The sequence below is a fragment of the Mobula birostris genome, chromosome 8 (assembly GCF_030028105.1).
Source record: "Mobula birostris isolate sMobBir1 chromosome 8, sMobBir1.hap1, whole genome shotgun sequence".
NCBI lineage: Eukaryota > Metazoa > Chordata > Chondrichthyes > Myliobatiformes > Myliobatidae > Mobula > Mobula birostris.
In genome coordinates this window covers 159004193-159019686 of record NC_092377.1, presented here as the reverse complement: position 1 = coordinate 159019686, position 15494 = coordinate 159004193, and the positions used below count along the sequence as shown (strand labels likewise).

At 41.0% G+C, this 15494-nt stretch overlaps 1 protein-coding gene across 2 annotated transcripts in view; it reads left to right on the top strand.

Annotated features, from left to right (window-relative positions):
- Positions 1-15494, top strand: part of LOC140201864 (histone acetyltransferase KAT6A-like) — a 198848-nt gene that overhangs the window by 135781 nt on the left and 47573 nt on the right. For both annotated transcript variants that reach the window (XM_072266610.1, XM_072266609.1), the window contains exon 9: positions 6564-6679. In XM_072266610.1, the coding sequence (XP_072122711.1) occupies positions 6564-6679 (116 nt within the window). The remainder of the gene's footprint in view (positions 1-6563; positions 6680-15494) is intronic.

Sequence of the window (15494 nt, the reverse complement as noted above, 5' to 3'; positions counted from 1 at the left end):
GCCTGTTTGCTTCTGACCAACAAGAAAGCAAGCAATGTTGAACCTAGTATTGTGAAACAAAGTTGGGCTAATTAGGGTGTTGCAGAATGAAAGCATTAGGATGAAACTGAGCAGAATGTAACTGGGTTTGAAGTAGTTATATAGATGGACAAAGAAAAATCAGAAGGTGAATATACCTAATGGGAAATGAGTCATTTTTATTGATCTAAGGTGCCACATCAGTTTGATAGAATAGAAAGAAAGATTAGCCAGGAAAAATGGAAAGATGCATTGGCAGGCCTTTAAGGCAGAGAATAGTGTGTGTGCAAACTGGAAAGCACCCGATCATGGATTAGGATTGTGAAGAACTCATTTATGTCAAAGACCAAAGTAACAAATTGGAATAAACTTCTTTTTCCAGTATTTATTTGAGTGAGAATAAAGCAGCAGTGGTGAAAATAAAGCTTAAATGTAATGTGTTGTGCCCTTTTGTAAAACATTTGCAGGCTACATTCATAAATACAAGCACAATTGCAACTGAGAAGAGCTTGTTCTTAGTGGATAGGCAGAGGAAAGGACAACTGAGGTTTGAAAAGAAGAAACAATTAGGAAGTCAAAATCAACTAACTTTGTCAGCATGATGCATGATAAGAGGAAGCTATAATTAACAGAAGTTGGTAAGAGAGGTTTATGAAATGTTATAACCATATATAACCATATAACAATTACAGCACGGAAACAAGCCATCTCGGCCCTTCTAGTCCGTGCCGAACTCTTACTCTCACCTAGTCCCACTGACCTGCACTCAGCCCATAACCCTCCATTCCTTTCCTGTCCATATAGCTGTCCAATTTAATTTTAAACAACAACATCGAACCTGCCTCAACCACTTCTGCTGGAAGCTCGTTCCACACAGCTACCACACTCTGGGTAAAGAAGTTCCCTCTCATGTTACCCCTAAACTTTTGCCCTTTAACTCTCAACTCATGTCCTCTTGTTTGAATCTCGCCCACTCTCAATGGAAAAAGCCTATCCATGTCAACTCTATCTATCCCCCTCATAATTTTAAACACCTCCATCAAGTTCCCCCTCAACCTTCTACGTTGCAAAGCTGCTATTGACAGAAGTATTACTACTTTATTTTGGTAGGGCATCTGTCACTGGGAGCATGACTTTACTTAAGAAATAGAAATAATTCCTTAATATTTTTCACTCCACCATCAACTGCCTCAAGCCTTGCAGGAACTTCTCCAAGTCTTCTGAAGAGTTGCCTTAAAAGCCAGTTTTGTGACTTAAGTTTTTGGTCAAAAGCTGTAATTTCCTCTTGTGTGGTTTAGTCTTGAATTTTGTATGATAATTCTAAACAACACCTTGAGAAGTTGGAGTACATTAAAAGTATTGTTATAACTGTTTGTTCTACTGTATTATAGAGTCATTCAACATGGCAATGGGACCTTAGAGGTATATGCCAACCAAGAGTCACGTCTAAGCTAGTCCCTTTTGCCCATATTTGACCCATATCCCTCTAAACCAGGGGATCTCATCCTGGGGTCCACGGACCCTCAATTAATAGTAAGGGTCCATGCATAAAAAAAAAGTTGGGAACTCCTGCTCTAAGCTTTTCATATCTATGTTCAGGTACCTGTTGAAGTATCTTTTAGATCAGGGATTCCCAACCTGGGGTCCATGGATCCCTTGCTTAATTTTATTGGTTGATGGCGTAAAAAAGGTTGAGAATCCCTGTTTTAGATGTTGTAAATGTACCTGTCTCAACCACCTTCTCTGCCAGCTCATTCCATGTATTGACACCCTTTGGGTGGCAAAGTTGCGCCTCAAGCTCCTCTTAAATTATTCCCCTCTCAACTTAAACCTATATCCTTTAGTTCTTGTTCCCTGGCACATACACTCTATCTCTGTCTTTGACTCAGTCAGATAGCATTGAAACACTCCCTTTGCCCCAAGCTGGTCCATACCAACCAAGATGCCCCATCCAAGCTTGTCCCATTTGTTGGGATTTGGTCTATACCATCTAAACTTTTCTTACCCATATACCTAGCAGATCATTTGACAAACCACTTTTGTGTTAAAACAAAAGTTGCCCCTCAAGTTCCTATTAAATCTTTCCCTTCTGACCTTAAACCTATGCCCTCTAGTTCTGGAACCCTCAACCTTGAGGGCACCCTATCTATATCCCCCATGATTTTGTACAGCTCCATAAGATCACTCCATCTTCTACATTCAAAGAAATAATTTGGACATCACTTCACTGTGTTTTGAGGATTTCCAGGTTCTATGTCCCTGTTTCTGTAATATAGTTGTATTTTCTGGAAGGAGCTTGTGCATTTTCTGAAATTTGAATCTAGATGCGTTAGGCCCCAAGTTACATGAAGGACAGATTAAATCTGAAGGGTGGATTTGATTCAGATTATTTTTCTTCTTGTAAAATTAAAATATGCTTAACAGATGTCATTTAGAAAAAAAGCTAAAAGAGCAAACGAGTGTTCTTGGCAGTGCACACTATTAAAACTACAAGATTTGGCAGGTAGTTTACACAAGTGGCCTATACAACAGGGAATTCAGGTCTTAATCAAGACTTCAGAGCTGAGTAGACCTTCAATATCGTGTACTTCCAGATACAAGGTTATTTCGCCAACTTTTATTTTTGGTTTACTAGCGTATGGTGGCTTGAAAAAGTATTCAGCACCCCCGCCCCCCCCCACCTTTGTTCACAGAAATGAGCATTACAACCATAGATTTTGATCAATTCAACTGAGAATTTTATTTATGAATCACATGCTCCCTTTTTTCAATAGAGCTAAAAAAAAGGAAAAAATTTAAAGCATGAAAAATTAAAAATTCAAAAACTGATGAACAGTATTAGATTTATGCCACACATACTGCTTAGTGTTGTAGTATCTTCTATGTAATGCTTTGCGAAGTGTTTATGAGCAAGGATATGCTTTTTTTTAAGCAGTATATGTGGTGTAAATCTATTACTGCACATCTGCCAGGTCACACCATCCCTACTGTAAAGTATGGTGAAGGTAACACCCTGCTTTTCAGTAGTAGGGACTGGAAATCTGGTCAGGATTGATGGGAAGATGAAAGCTGCTAAATGCAGAGAGATCCTGGATAAAAACCTGCTATCCTCTGCCAGAAAGCTTAAACTGGGGAGGAAGCTTGTCTTTCAGCAAGACAATGACCCAATGCACGCTGCCAAAGCAACCACGAGTGGCTTCAACTGAAGAAAATTGATGTTCTTGAGTGGCTCAGTCAGAGTCCTGACCTTTACCCGACTGAGCATCTCTGGCAAGACCTCAGATTGCTGTTCACTGCTGATCCCCAACTAACCTGGCACAGTTTAAGCAATATTACAACAAGTTCCCAATGCAATTGGAGGGGGTGCTGGGTCCCGATGCTCTCGGAGATGTTATTGAAATTCTGAGATTGATGGATTGGACTGTAGTTCATGTTCACCTCTATCAGTTCTGTTGACCCTTCCGCCATGGCCAACAGTTCTGTTTCTTTCGTGTTCTCACCCGTTCTTTCTTGTTGCTGATTGATGGACTGGAGGTTGGATTGATCTATTAGTTTTTGTGTGGGGGTGTTAGGGATTTGCAAATTTTTGCTTTTTTTTTCTTGTGAGGAGTGTAGAATTGATGGCTTTCTTTCAAATACTTCTCTGGTTTTCTGTATTTTATGGCTGTCTGGAGAAGACAAATCTCAGTTGTATTCTGCATACATACTTTGATAATAAAATGAACCTTTGAATCTTTGAACCTTTTGAATGCGCAATCTTGTTCCATCACATTGTGCAAAGCTAATAGACCCTATTCTAAAAGGGCTACTGGTTGTAATGTCTGTGGGAGGTGGTTCAACTAAGTACTGAACAAAGGGGGATGAATACTTTTGAAGTGCTGATATTTCAGTTTTTGATTTTTTTTCATGCTTTACAATTTCCCCTGTTTTTTTTGGTCTCTACTGTGAAGAAGGGAGAATGTAATTCACAAATATAAATTCTCAGTTAAATTGATCAAAATCACTGATTGTAATGTATATTTAATGGTTCTGTTTACTAAGTCACAGTAATTCTGAAAAGTCAAACTTGTATTCCCATTTGATGAACTTGAATTTGTATTATAAACATTAGGGAAATTACACACAGTCTTTGTGTTGCAGTACTTCTGAAAAAGTTTGTCTTACTCCATGGCCACATGAGTTATTTAATGCTGTCCAAAGGCTGATTTATACTTGTGCGCCAACTGGACGCTGTAGGTACGGCGTCAGCGCGATCCCTATGCAGAGCCTACACGGATCCCTATGCCATAGCCTGACACGCACCTCCCAAAATGTAACTGTGTGTCGCAGCAACGCAGACCGCAACAACTGTGATCGGTCTGCCTGGTAGCATCGCATTTCTTCCTACGCTGCAATAGCTTCCCATTGGCTGACTGAAGGGCAGGGAAGAAACTCTGACTGCAATGCTTTCCATAAAGCTTTACAGACCTCGGAAATTATGAAGGACACATTTTGCTTTTACGAAAAAAGACGCTCGCTGTAAACTTGTTTACCCCGAGAAAGACTGCCATGACCATGAAGTCTTGCACGGGCAGGTGTGTGCCCATGCGTGACGTGCCCGAATTGCGCAGCGACGCAGACACACCAACGCACAAGTATAAATGCTCACAACACGCGTAGGCCACTTGCGTAGGTTATGGCGTCGAGTTGACGCACAAGCATATATCAGCCTTAACTTATCTACCTGTAGATATGGATGTTACATGCACATGAGTGTCTATGAGCATGAATATGCTCTTAAAGCAATTATTAATCTTAATATTTCCACTGGTTCCCTGTATTTATTGAGATGTTCCTGCTTGTACAATATACAGAAATATAAGAATAAGGATTAAATCTGCTGGAATCTCTAAAACAGCCCATATGTTTGATGAATGGATTTTTGATGTCAAATTTCTGTTAGTGGTAAAGAGATGATTCTGGTTTCAGTTGATACCTTTATGTCCTGCATAACTGTAACCTTAGATGTTCTATATTTGTAGGCTGTTTGGTTGTTGAAGATGACATGGTCAAATCCCAAACCTGATCTCCATGTACAAGCTTCTTGAACAAGCACACTAAATTTTATTTCTCCATCCCACTTAACTCAGTTTTCTGAGAGAAATTGTGTTCCGAATGCTACTTCAGTACAGTCTAGGAGCTCAAACTCAGCTTGACAGTTATGGCTTAATTTATCAGGGTGCGTTTGTCCATTTGGCCATTGATGGAATTCATGGATATCCTCTTCTACTGCTTTGTTCTCCTAGCCTTTCCTTAGATCCACTCAATGTTGTCCACCACCGTTCATAGGCAAGAGCTGACTTGTCTTCTCCTGAGCCACTGCTATTCTTGCAACTCCTTTCCCCACTTCTGGCAGAGAAGTGGGGAAAGGATTTCTAGCATCTGCAGAATCACTTGTGTTCAAAACAAAGAGTATCAGGTAAGGTTCTAACAGGAATGGATTTGGAGCAAATTAATGCCTAGAAATTCCATCATATTATCATTGCTCTGTGTCTGACCCAGAGTAGAATGCTGCCAGGTCCCACTGCAACAAATCCTGTGAAATTTGTTGTTTAGTGGCAGCAGTACAGTGCAAGACCTTAAAAAAACAAATACTATAAGTTAAAATAAAATTAAAGAGTACAAAAGAAGAATAGTGAGGTAGTGTTCATGGACCATTCAGAAGATTGATGGCAGAGGAGAAGAACCTGTTACTACAACATTGAGTGTGGGTCTTTAGGCTACATACTGGTAGTAATGAGAAATCATGAAATTTGGCTGGACAGTTCTCGAGTTGTTAACTGTTGCTTCTGTTTTAATTTGGCTATTCTTGAATGGTTTTCTGGACCACTGGGCACAGAGCACCCTCTGTGGCATTGACTCATATACCAGGATTTAAATATCCTGTCTGTAAAGATTGGAGCACTCTCACTTTTTATACTTCTTTTCCATGGCAGCTATAGTTTCTTGCTGCTGCCTCACTACATTGGGGAGTGTTTGATAAAGTGGTGAAGCCCTGTCATAGATTGTTGCATGGCCAACTGCTTGTCACGGCAAAAAGCTAACTGCCAAACAATTGGTGATTACATTACATTCTGTAAATGGAAAGGCTGCCAGCACAAACACATTTCTTCATGCTTGTTGAGCCAAATCAACACTGGAAAATCTTGCAAAGATGTTTTAATGCTCCAGAAGTGAACATAATAACAGCATTTTCTTTATTTAAGGGCAGGAAAGAGCAAAAGGGCAGCGGTGCTGGTTATTCATGCAAGTGCATACTGATTGAAAGTTAAGCAATGCCTATTAATAGAATGAGTCATGGTGATGGTATTTTTCTGTGGAAAACAATTGTAGGCCAAACACTAGATAAACAGTGATATGCTGGTTGTCTCTTTACTGAAGAATTAATAATTATATTTCCTGTGTAATTTTTTCTAATAACCTATATTTATTGTAGAAAAATACTTCCAGGATTTAAAAAAGTCAAAAACTCTAATATTTGATATGCATAATTTCTTCTTTAACAGAAAGTTGGAGTCACTGGCCCACCAGATCCACAGGTCCGCTCACCGTCTGTTATTGAATTTGGAAAATATGAGATCCAGACCTGGTATTCCTCTCCATATCCCCAGGAATATACCAGGTACAGTATGTGCGAGCATTCTCATTTTCTTGTTGATTATTTGAAACTGATTAAATAGACCAGTTGCTATAATGGAGAGGCAGCTGTCACTGAATTTTGTCCAGGGGCCTGACCTCAGTGACCTTGGTTTGATGCCAACAACATTTCCAATTAAAGCAGTGGAACACTATGTCAAATTGAGTTCTTTCCATGATAAATAAAAGATGAAAATGTTGGTTATGCTAGTCATATCAGATAGAATCAGAATCAGGTTTAATATTACTGTCGTACATTGTGAAATCTGTTGTTTTGTGGCAGCAGTACATTGCAATATGTAATAATTTAAACTATAGATTACAATAAGAAATACGTACACATATATATGCTTCTATTTATCTAATTAAGTACATTTATTTATATTTACAAATGAAATTAACTAAGTAGTGCAGAAAGAGAGGGAAAAATACTGATGGTGGAAGGGAAGAAGCCGTTCCTGAAATGTTGTCCGTGTGTCTTCAGGCTCCTGTACCTCCACCTTTATGGTAGCAATAAGAAGAGGTTACATCCTGGGTGACGGGGGTCACTAATGATGGATGCCACCTTTTTGAGGCATCAACTGTTTGAAGGTGCCCTGGATGCTGGGAAAGCTAGTGCCCATGTTGGAGCTGGCTGAGCTTACAACTTTCTGCAGCTTTTTCTGATCCTGTGCAGTGACCTCTCCATACCAGACAGATATGCAACCAGTTAGAACACTCTCCATGGTACATTTGTAGAAATTTGAGAGTATCTTTGGTAACATACCAATTCTCCTCAAACTCCTTATGATATATAGCTGCTATCCTGTATTCTTGGTAATTAAATCAATATTTTAGGCCTAGGATAGATCTTCAGGAGCTTGAAACTGCTCACCCTTTCAACTTTTGATCGCTCGATGAGGACTGGTATTTGTTTCCTTGATTTCCCCTTCCTGAAGTCCACAATCAGTTCCTTGGTCTTACTGATGTTGAGTGCAAGGTTAGCCTGCGACATCACTCAACCACCTGATCAGTCTTCCTCCTGTTTGCCTCCTCATCACCATCTGAAATACTGTCAACAATAGTTGTGTCGTTGGTAAAATTATAGGTGGCTTTTGAGCTGTGCATAGCCGCACAATCATGGGTGTAGAGAGAGTAGAGCAGTGGGCTAATCATGCATCCTTGAGGTGTGCCAGTGCTGGTTGTCAGTGTGAGGGATGTGTTATTTCCAACCAGCACAGACTGTGGCCTCCCAGTGAGCAAGTCAAAGATCCAGTTACAGAGGCCCAGGATTCAGAGCTTGTTGATTAGAACTGAGGGTATGATTGTATCGAACGCTGAACTGTAGTTAATAAAGAGCAGCCTGACGTGGGTATTACTATTGTCCAGTAGAACCAAGACTGAGTGGAGGGCCAGTGAGGTTACATCTGCCGTAGACCTATTATGGCGAAGGCACAATAGCACCAACTCTTTCCATCCCATTAAAGATAGTTCCTTTAGTGAGATAGAAAGAGTTAATGCTTTAGGTTAATTTAAATACAGAAAGCGCTGAAGTACTCAGCAGATCAGGCCACGATGTAGGAAGAGAAACAAGTCATGTTTCTGGTCAAAGACACTTTATTCATCCAAATAAAATCAGAGCTCTTACAGTCATACAGCACGGAGACAGACCTCTTGGACCAACTGGTTATGCCAAACAGAATTCTCAACTAAGCTGGTCTCATTTGCCTATGTTTGTTCCATATCTCTCTTTTTTATGCCATGGACCAATATCATTAAGCAAGGGGTCCATGGACCCCAGCTTGTGAATTTCGGCTCTAAACCTTTCATCTCTATATACCTGTCAAAATTCCTTTTAAATGTTAATTTATCTGCCTCAACCATCTCCCCTGGCAGCTCATTTCATATACTTAACACTGTCTGGGTAAAAAGGTTGTCCCTCAAGTTCCTATTAAATTTTTTTCCTCTCACCTTAAACCTATGCTCTTCAGTTCTTGACTCCCCAGCTTTGGGAAAAGGGTTATGTGCGTTCACCCTATCAATGATCCTCATGATGCTATACATCTCTATATGATTAGACTTTGTTCTCCTAATGCTCCAGTAAAAAAGTCCTAACTTGCTCAGCTTCTCATTCCCATGAGTCTCGGCAACATCCTCATAAATGTCCTCTGCATTCTTTCCAACTTAACGGCATCTTTCCCATAGAAGGGCGACCAAAACTGAAGACAATATTCCAAATGCAGTCTCCCAAATGTCTTCTACAACTGCAACATAGCATCCTAACTTCTGTGCTCACCAAGTGCCAATGTACCATTTTCACCAGCCTCGTCTACCTGTGAACCCTCTTTCAGGGAACCATTTAACCCTAGGTTCTCTGTTCTACAACACTGCCAGGGCCCTGCCATTCATTGTGAATGTCTTACCTTGATTTATCTTTCCAAATGCAACATCTTACACTTTTCTGAATTAAACTACGTTTGCCATTTCTTGGCCCACTTGATCAAGATCCCTCTCTAAATCCTGACATTATTGTCTGTGACACCACCTATTTTAGTGTCACCTGCAGACTTACTGACCAAAACTTGTACATTCTCTTCCAGATTGTTGACATAGATGACAAATGGCAGTGGGATAGCACTGAGCCACCACCATCACAGGCTTGCAGTCTGAAAAATAACTTTCCATTATTGCACTTCACTTCCTACCCTCAAGCCAATTCTGTATCCAGTTAGCTACCGCCCTGCCCTCATCAACCTTCTTGGCTATCTAAAAAAAAAAGATCTCTTGTTTCTCTATCCATAAATACAGCCTGCCCTGCTGAATAGTTTCCAGCATTTTCAGATGTTCAGCATTTGTCTTTTTAAAAATTTACCTTAATATTTAGTTTGTTGATTTTTCTTTAATGTTGGGAAGGGGTGGAGTTGGGTTGGGTGAGGGAGGAAGGAGCAAAAGGGAATGTCTGATCATTTGGCCTGTTCTCTTTGTAATGTAGACAACACATTAAAAGGTAAAATCAGTATCAAAATTGCATTATATACTTCAATGTTTGTTTGTTCGTTCATTATGTGCCATGTCATATGACATAGGTGAACACGGTCTTTCCATGACCATGATAGTTCTTGACAAATTTTTCTACAGAAATGGTTTGCCATTGCCTTCTGAACAGTGTCGCTGGGTGACCCCAGCCTTTATCAATACCCTTCAGAGATTGTCTACCTGGCATCAGTGGTTGCATAACCAGGACTTGTGATATGCACCAGCTGCTCGTACGACCATCCACCACCTGCTCCCATGGCTTCATGTGATACTGATTGGGGGGGAGGGTGCTAAGCAGATGCTACACCTTGCCCAAGGGTGACCTGCAGGCTAGTGGAAGGAAGGAGCACCTTACACCTCCTTTAATGGAGACGTACCTCTACCCCATCATCCAAGTTGAATGCTAGCGGGTAAAAAATAGAGGGAATTGTTTGTTTTAACGTGGAATTAAACGTTCATTTGGAATGTGGTTCATACTGTGCATCACCAATAACCTACTGAATAATGGGTGTGGGAGAACAGGAATATGTGCAATGTTCCAGAATGATTTTAAATGCAGTGCTTATAGTACTTGACAGAATTGAGGGGATCTGAGGGCAACTTCTTCATACAGAAGGTGGTGCGTACATGGAATGAGCTGCTTGGGGAAGTAGTTGGGGCAGGTACGTCAACAACATTTGAAAGAAATTTGAATAGGTACAAATGGATAAGAAAATTATTATAGGGATATATGTCAAATGTGGGCAAAGAGGGACTAACTGAAAAGGGCACATTGGTCAGCATGGGTCAAAGAGCCTGCTTCCGTGCTGTATGACTCATGACTCAATGATTGCTCAGAATTACTTTACAGAATGAGGATTATTAATCACATGCCTCATGTGGAAGGTTATTGTTAAAGCCTCACCACAGGGTGAAAACCTCCAGATGGTGATTACACTTTGTCCTTGTTATTAAGCTAAATGACATCATGCAGCAGTGTCTCAGTAGTCGTCTTCAGAAAATATTGTCTTGCACACATAATGCCTTCCTCAGAAGATAACTCTTGTTAATTTTCTCCATTAAATTATATTGATTCCTTTAAAATATATACATTTTTAACTTTTGTTTCAGTGTATAAAATCAGAATGAGACTCCCTCTTCAGTTACAGTAGTGATTGGTTCAGCCCTCAGGACATTAGATTGTTCCAGTCCAGTGGTGTTAACTTGCTGCCTTAATATGCTTGCCATTGTAGCGTAGCGGTTAGTGCGATGATACTGCATTTGGGGGTGTTCTGGAGTTCAAAGTTCACTTCTGGTGCCCACTGTGAGGAGTCTGTATGTCCTGCCCATGGAATGCGTGGGTTTTTCCCTGAGTGCTTCAATTACCCCCAATCCAAAGACGTACGGCCGGGTACGTTAATTGGTCATTGTAAATTGTCCCGTGATTAGGTTAGGATTAATTGTGTTGGAGTCTGCTGAGGCGGCATGTCTCGAAGGGCTGGAAGGGCGTACTCTGCGCTGTATCATGAAATAAAATATCTGTTCAGAATCAGAATCATATTTAATATCACTGGCATATGTAATGAAATTTGTTTCAGAAGCAGGGTGTAAACTAGGGTGAGAGGGAGAGCTTGGGGGAGGGGTTGGGGGAGATGATGGTCTTAGTGCAGTAATCTTGAATCAAAAATGATGGTTGCTCTACAGGAAGCAAATCAACCCCCTGCGGGAAACTTAGTGATCCTCTGGGCACTGTGAACTGATTTTTTTACAAATGAAACCTTGCCGAGGGCTGGGATATTTAATTGTTCAGCTCCAAGTAATCTTACAAGCCATTACCCTAGCAGGCAAGCTATTTCTGATTGGGCAGAGAGCAGCTTGTTTACCAGTGCTGGCTGCCGATTCCCTCTGTAGCCTTAACTATTCAAACCGCAGCAGTTTCTAGGTGTGCACAATGGACCAAATCCTTTCCCTGTCACTTGTATTGTGCTTACATAGAGCCGCTTGCCACTTATTCACTCAATATTGGATCTCACTACTTCAAATTAAATCCTGCTCTCAGGAATTCATGATCTTACCACTTAAACATACAATACTGATGGTTTTCATTACCCTGAACACTGAGCATTTAGCTCATTATACGCCAATCCCTTGTCACACATTTTCTGTTTGTCCATTGCAATGTGCTTTAATGAGGCTCATCATCAGCGCTCCAATGCATTTTATGTTGAAATAAGGTATAAAGAGCTCATTAAATCAAAGAGACACAACCGAGTGGTTAAATTAGGTTGCGATCTCCTTTATCAGTATTGAAGTATGCTGCAACACTGATTGTGCCCATTAGTAGATAGTGGTATAACTAATGAATTGCAGCTCCCAGCCTTATTACAGCAAATCAAGCCTTTAACATGCAAAAATGGCCATACCCTTGCTGATATTGTCAAAGCAAGTACTGTCTATTGTCCTTGATATCAGTACTTTAAAGTGTTGTCAGTTGGTGTATTTAATTAAATTGAACCAATTTGTTTTGGGAAAATAAAAAAAATCTCTTTAATGTGGTATGATTTTCTTCTCGATTTAATCCCCTCAATTTATTCCTCAGAGTATTGGCTCTTTGCAATTCTGAGCACCAGGCATACACCAGTATCCGGTGTTTGCAATCCTGAGCTGAGGAAATAGAATCACAGTCCCTGCCAGCCTCAAGTAGCAATAAACGGAGGGAGGCACGGGTTTTCTGTCATAAATACAAACCAGCTGATCAGCCTACCTCAGAATGTTGACTGAAAGCAGACGCACAGATGGTCAACATGCAGCAAGATTGAATTGTGAAGCAGAGAAAGAAAATAGAAGGTGGAGAGTTAGGTGATTGTTTAGCTGTCCTGAAGGATGTTTTGCAATGGAACTGTGGTTCTGCTTGTGTCTCTTTAGCTGACACTTCTTCTCGCATATTTATTGGCTAAGGTGGCGGGGCGGAGATATATCTCTACCAAAGGTGGTGTAAGGTATTCCTTCCTCCGCTAGCCTGCACGTTGCCCTTGATCAAGGTTTAGCACTTGCTTAGCCCTCTCAATCACAGTCAAGTGAAGAAGCATGGAAGCAGGAGGTGGATGGTTGTATGAGAGACTGGTGCATTTCACTGGCCCTGGTTGTGTGACCACTGATGCCAGGCAGACAATTTCTCAAGAGTGTTGATAATGGCTGGGATCACTCATTTTGTAAAGACCCTGCCCAGAAGAAGGCAGTGGCAAACCACTTCTGTCAAAAAATTTGCCAAGAACTATCATAGTCATGGGACCATGATAGTCTACCTCAAATAACATGACACATGATGATGAATATTGAGAATTGAATGTTATTGACTAAGTTCAAGCTGTTTTGTTAGGTAATGATTCCATATACAGTTGGATTTATCTTTATGTAAACGAGTTTATTCTTGATATCAGTACATAGATAACAATGTATTTAGTCTCACAGTTACTGAAAGTGTTTACTGCCAGAGATGTATCACATTATTGGAAACTTCAGTAGCTCTGAGCTGACAAACTGTAAATAGGAGTTGAGTTTGTAAAGTAAAGAACTAGTATTTTGGGTGCCTGAAGTCACATTCCACAATATAACAAAATTAACAGCAGCTAAGAAAAATCTGTTCATGTATTGTAGGATTCTGTGTATTGTCTACAGTAGACACCTGTTAAATCCTATTTATCGAATACGAGGTTGCTATCTTTCAGGTCAACTGGCTTCCTGCACGTCAGCAATGTCTATGTGCACTTCCATTAAATTCAGTCACCCCAATTTTGGCCCAGTGGCTCACCAGTTCATGTTACTGCCTCATGATTCCAGTGACCAAGGTTTGATCTTTGGGTGCTCTCTGTGTGGGGTTAGCATGTTCTGTCTGAGACCTCATGGGCTTCCCAATTACTCTGATTTACTTTCAAGTCCCAGATGACCTGCAGGTTGACTGGTTAATTGGTCACTGTACACTGATTCTAGGGCGGGTGGATGGTTGGAAAATTGGGAGGGAGTTGTTGAATATTTTAGAGAGATTAAGGGAAATAGGGGGGAATGGGATTGATAGTGTTGTTCTGAGAACCAACAGAGATGAAGTGTACTACATGGCCTTCCATGTTGTAAGGAAAAATAATGAGAATGAAATACATAGAGTAAATCCAGATATTATGAGTATGTGACATTTGAGCCCTAGAGTACACTTAATGGCCACTATTAGGTACACCTGTACACCTGCACATTAATGAAAATCAGCCAATCATGTGGCAGCAACTCAATGCATAAAAGTATGCAGTCATGGTCAAGAGGTTCAGTTTTTGTTAAGACCAAACATCAGAATGGGTACAAATTGTGACCTATGTGACTTTGATCATGGAATGATTGTTGGTGCCAGATGGGGTGGTTTGAGTACCTCAGAAGCTGCTTATCTCCTGGGATTTTCACACACAACGGTCTCTAGCATTGCTGTAAACAAAAAAAAACAGTGAGCAGCAGTTCGGTGTGTGAAAACAGCTTGCTAATGAGAGATGTCAGGAAAATGGCCAAACTGGTTCAAGCTGACAGGAAGGCAACAGTAACTCAAATAAACTGTGCGCTACAACAGTGGTGTGCGAAAGAGCATCTCTGAAGGCACATGTCGAACCTTAAGATGGATGGACTACAGCTGCAGAGGACCACAAATGTACACTCAGTGGTCACTTTAGTAGGTACAGGAGATACGTAATAAAGTGGCCACTGGGTGTATATGACAGTAGTGTAATGCTTAATCAGTAGCAATACCTCCTTCCCATTGACCTGCATACACAAAAGGATCTTAAGACTATATCGCTTTGTGCTTCCAGGAATGAGAGCACTATTGGCATCTGCTGAAAAGGGATTATGCTCACATTATGAACTGGATGCTCTCCTCACTGCAGTAGTGGGAACCAGGCATGAATCACTGCTTTCCACTGGTGCTCCCAGTGTAACGCATTGCCACTGGCTCTGGGTGGAGAGCCTGTCAGTGCGGGCTAGTGTAGAGCAGGCCAGGGAGAGCAGTGTGTCTGCTCAACACTGAGATGTGGGGCTTGAGGTTGCACCCTAGGGTGAACAAGGGCCATTACTGGGGGGCCTGAAGCAGTTGCTCCACACGTTGACTAATTCCCTAGTTATGACAGCACTGGATGTGATGGGTCTGCTGCCTCTCCCCATCTCTTTGTTTGCCTCCAAAGCTTAACCCAGTCCAGAGAATTCTCTGTGGCACTGTCAGTCCCCAGTGATGGAAACATTCAGTGTGCCTGCCTCGGTATCGCTCTGAACCCCATGTCTTGGAACTGAGGCATTGCACAGGTGGTCTTCATATGCCCAGCACCAAGTCCTTACAAACAGCATCTCCACATTGAACTACTGGACAATTGATTGCTGTCGAAGCGCCAACAGCAGTTCTTTGCTAGGATTCCAGATCACTCATATCCCAACATATACACTGGGGAGGTTCCCAGCCCACGCAATTGGAGCAGGATTTTCTTTTTAAATTCAATGAACTGAGGACACAAGAGTAAATAACTGAGGCAGCACCAGGTAGGGTACAAATATAATCCTGCTAAGATGTACTGGTTTTGTGGGCTTAAAACAGTTGGTTCTGAGCAATTTGTAACATTGGTGCGGTTTCTCTCTGGATGCATTTGTGTGATGAAACAGCTTGTACCTAGAAAGGAGCAAGTACATTGCATTGAAAGGCATCACTTTAGGGTTTTAAATTAAACTATTTGACATGTGCCTATTATATCATCGTTTTTACTTTGAAATTCTAATACACGAAC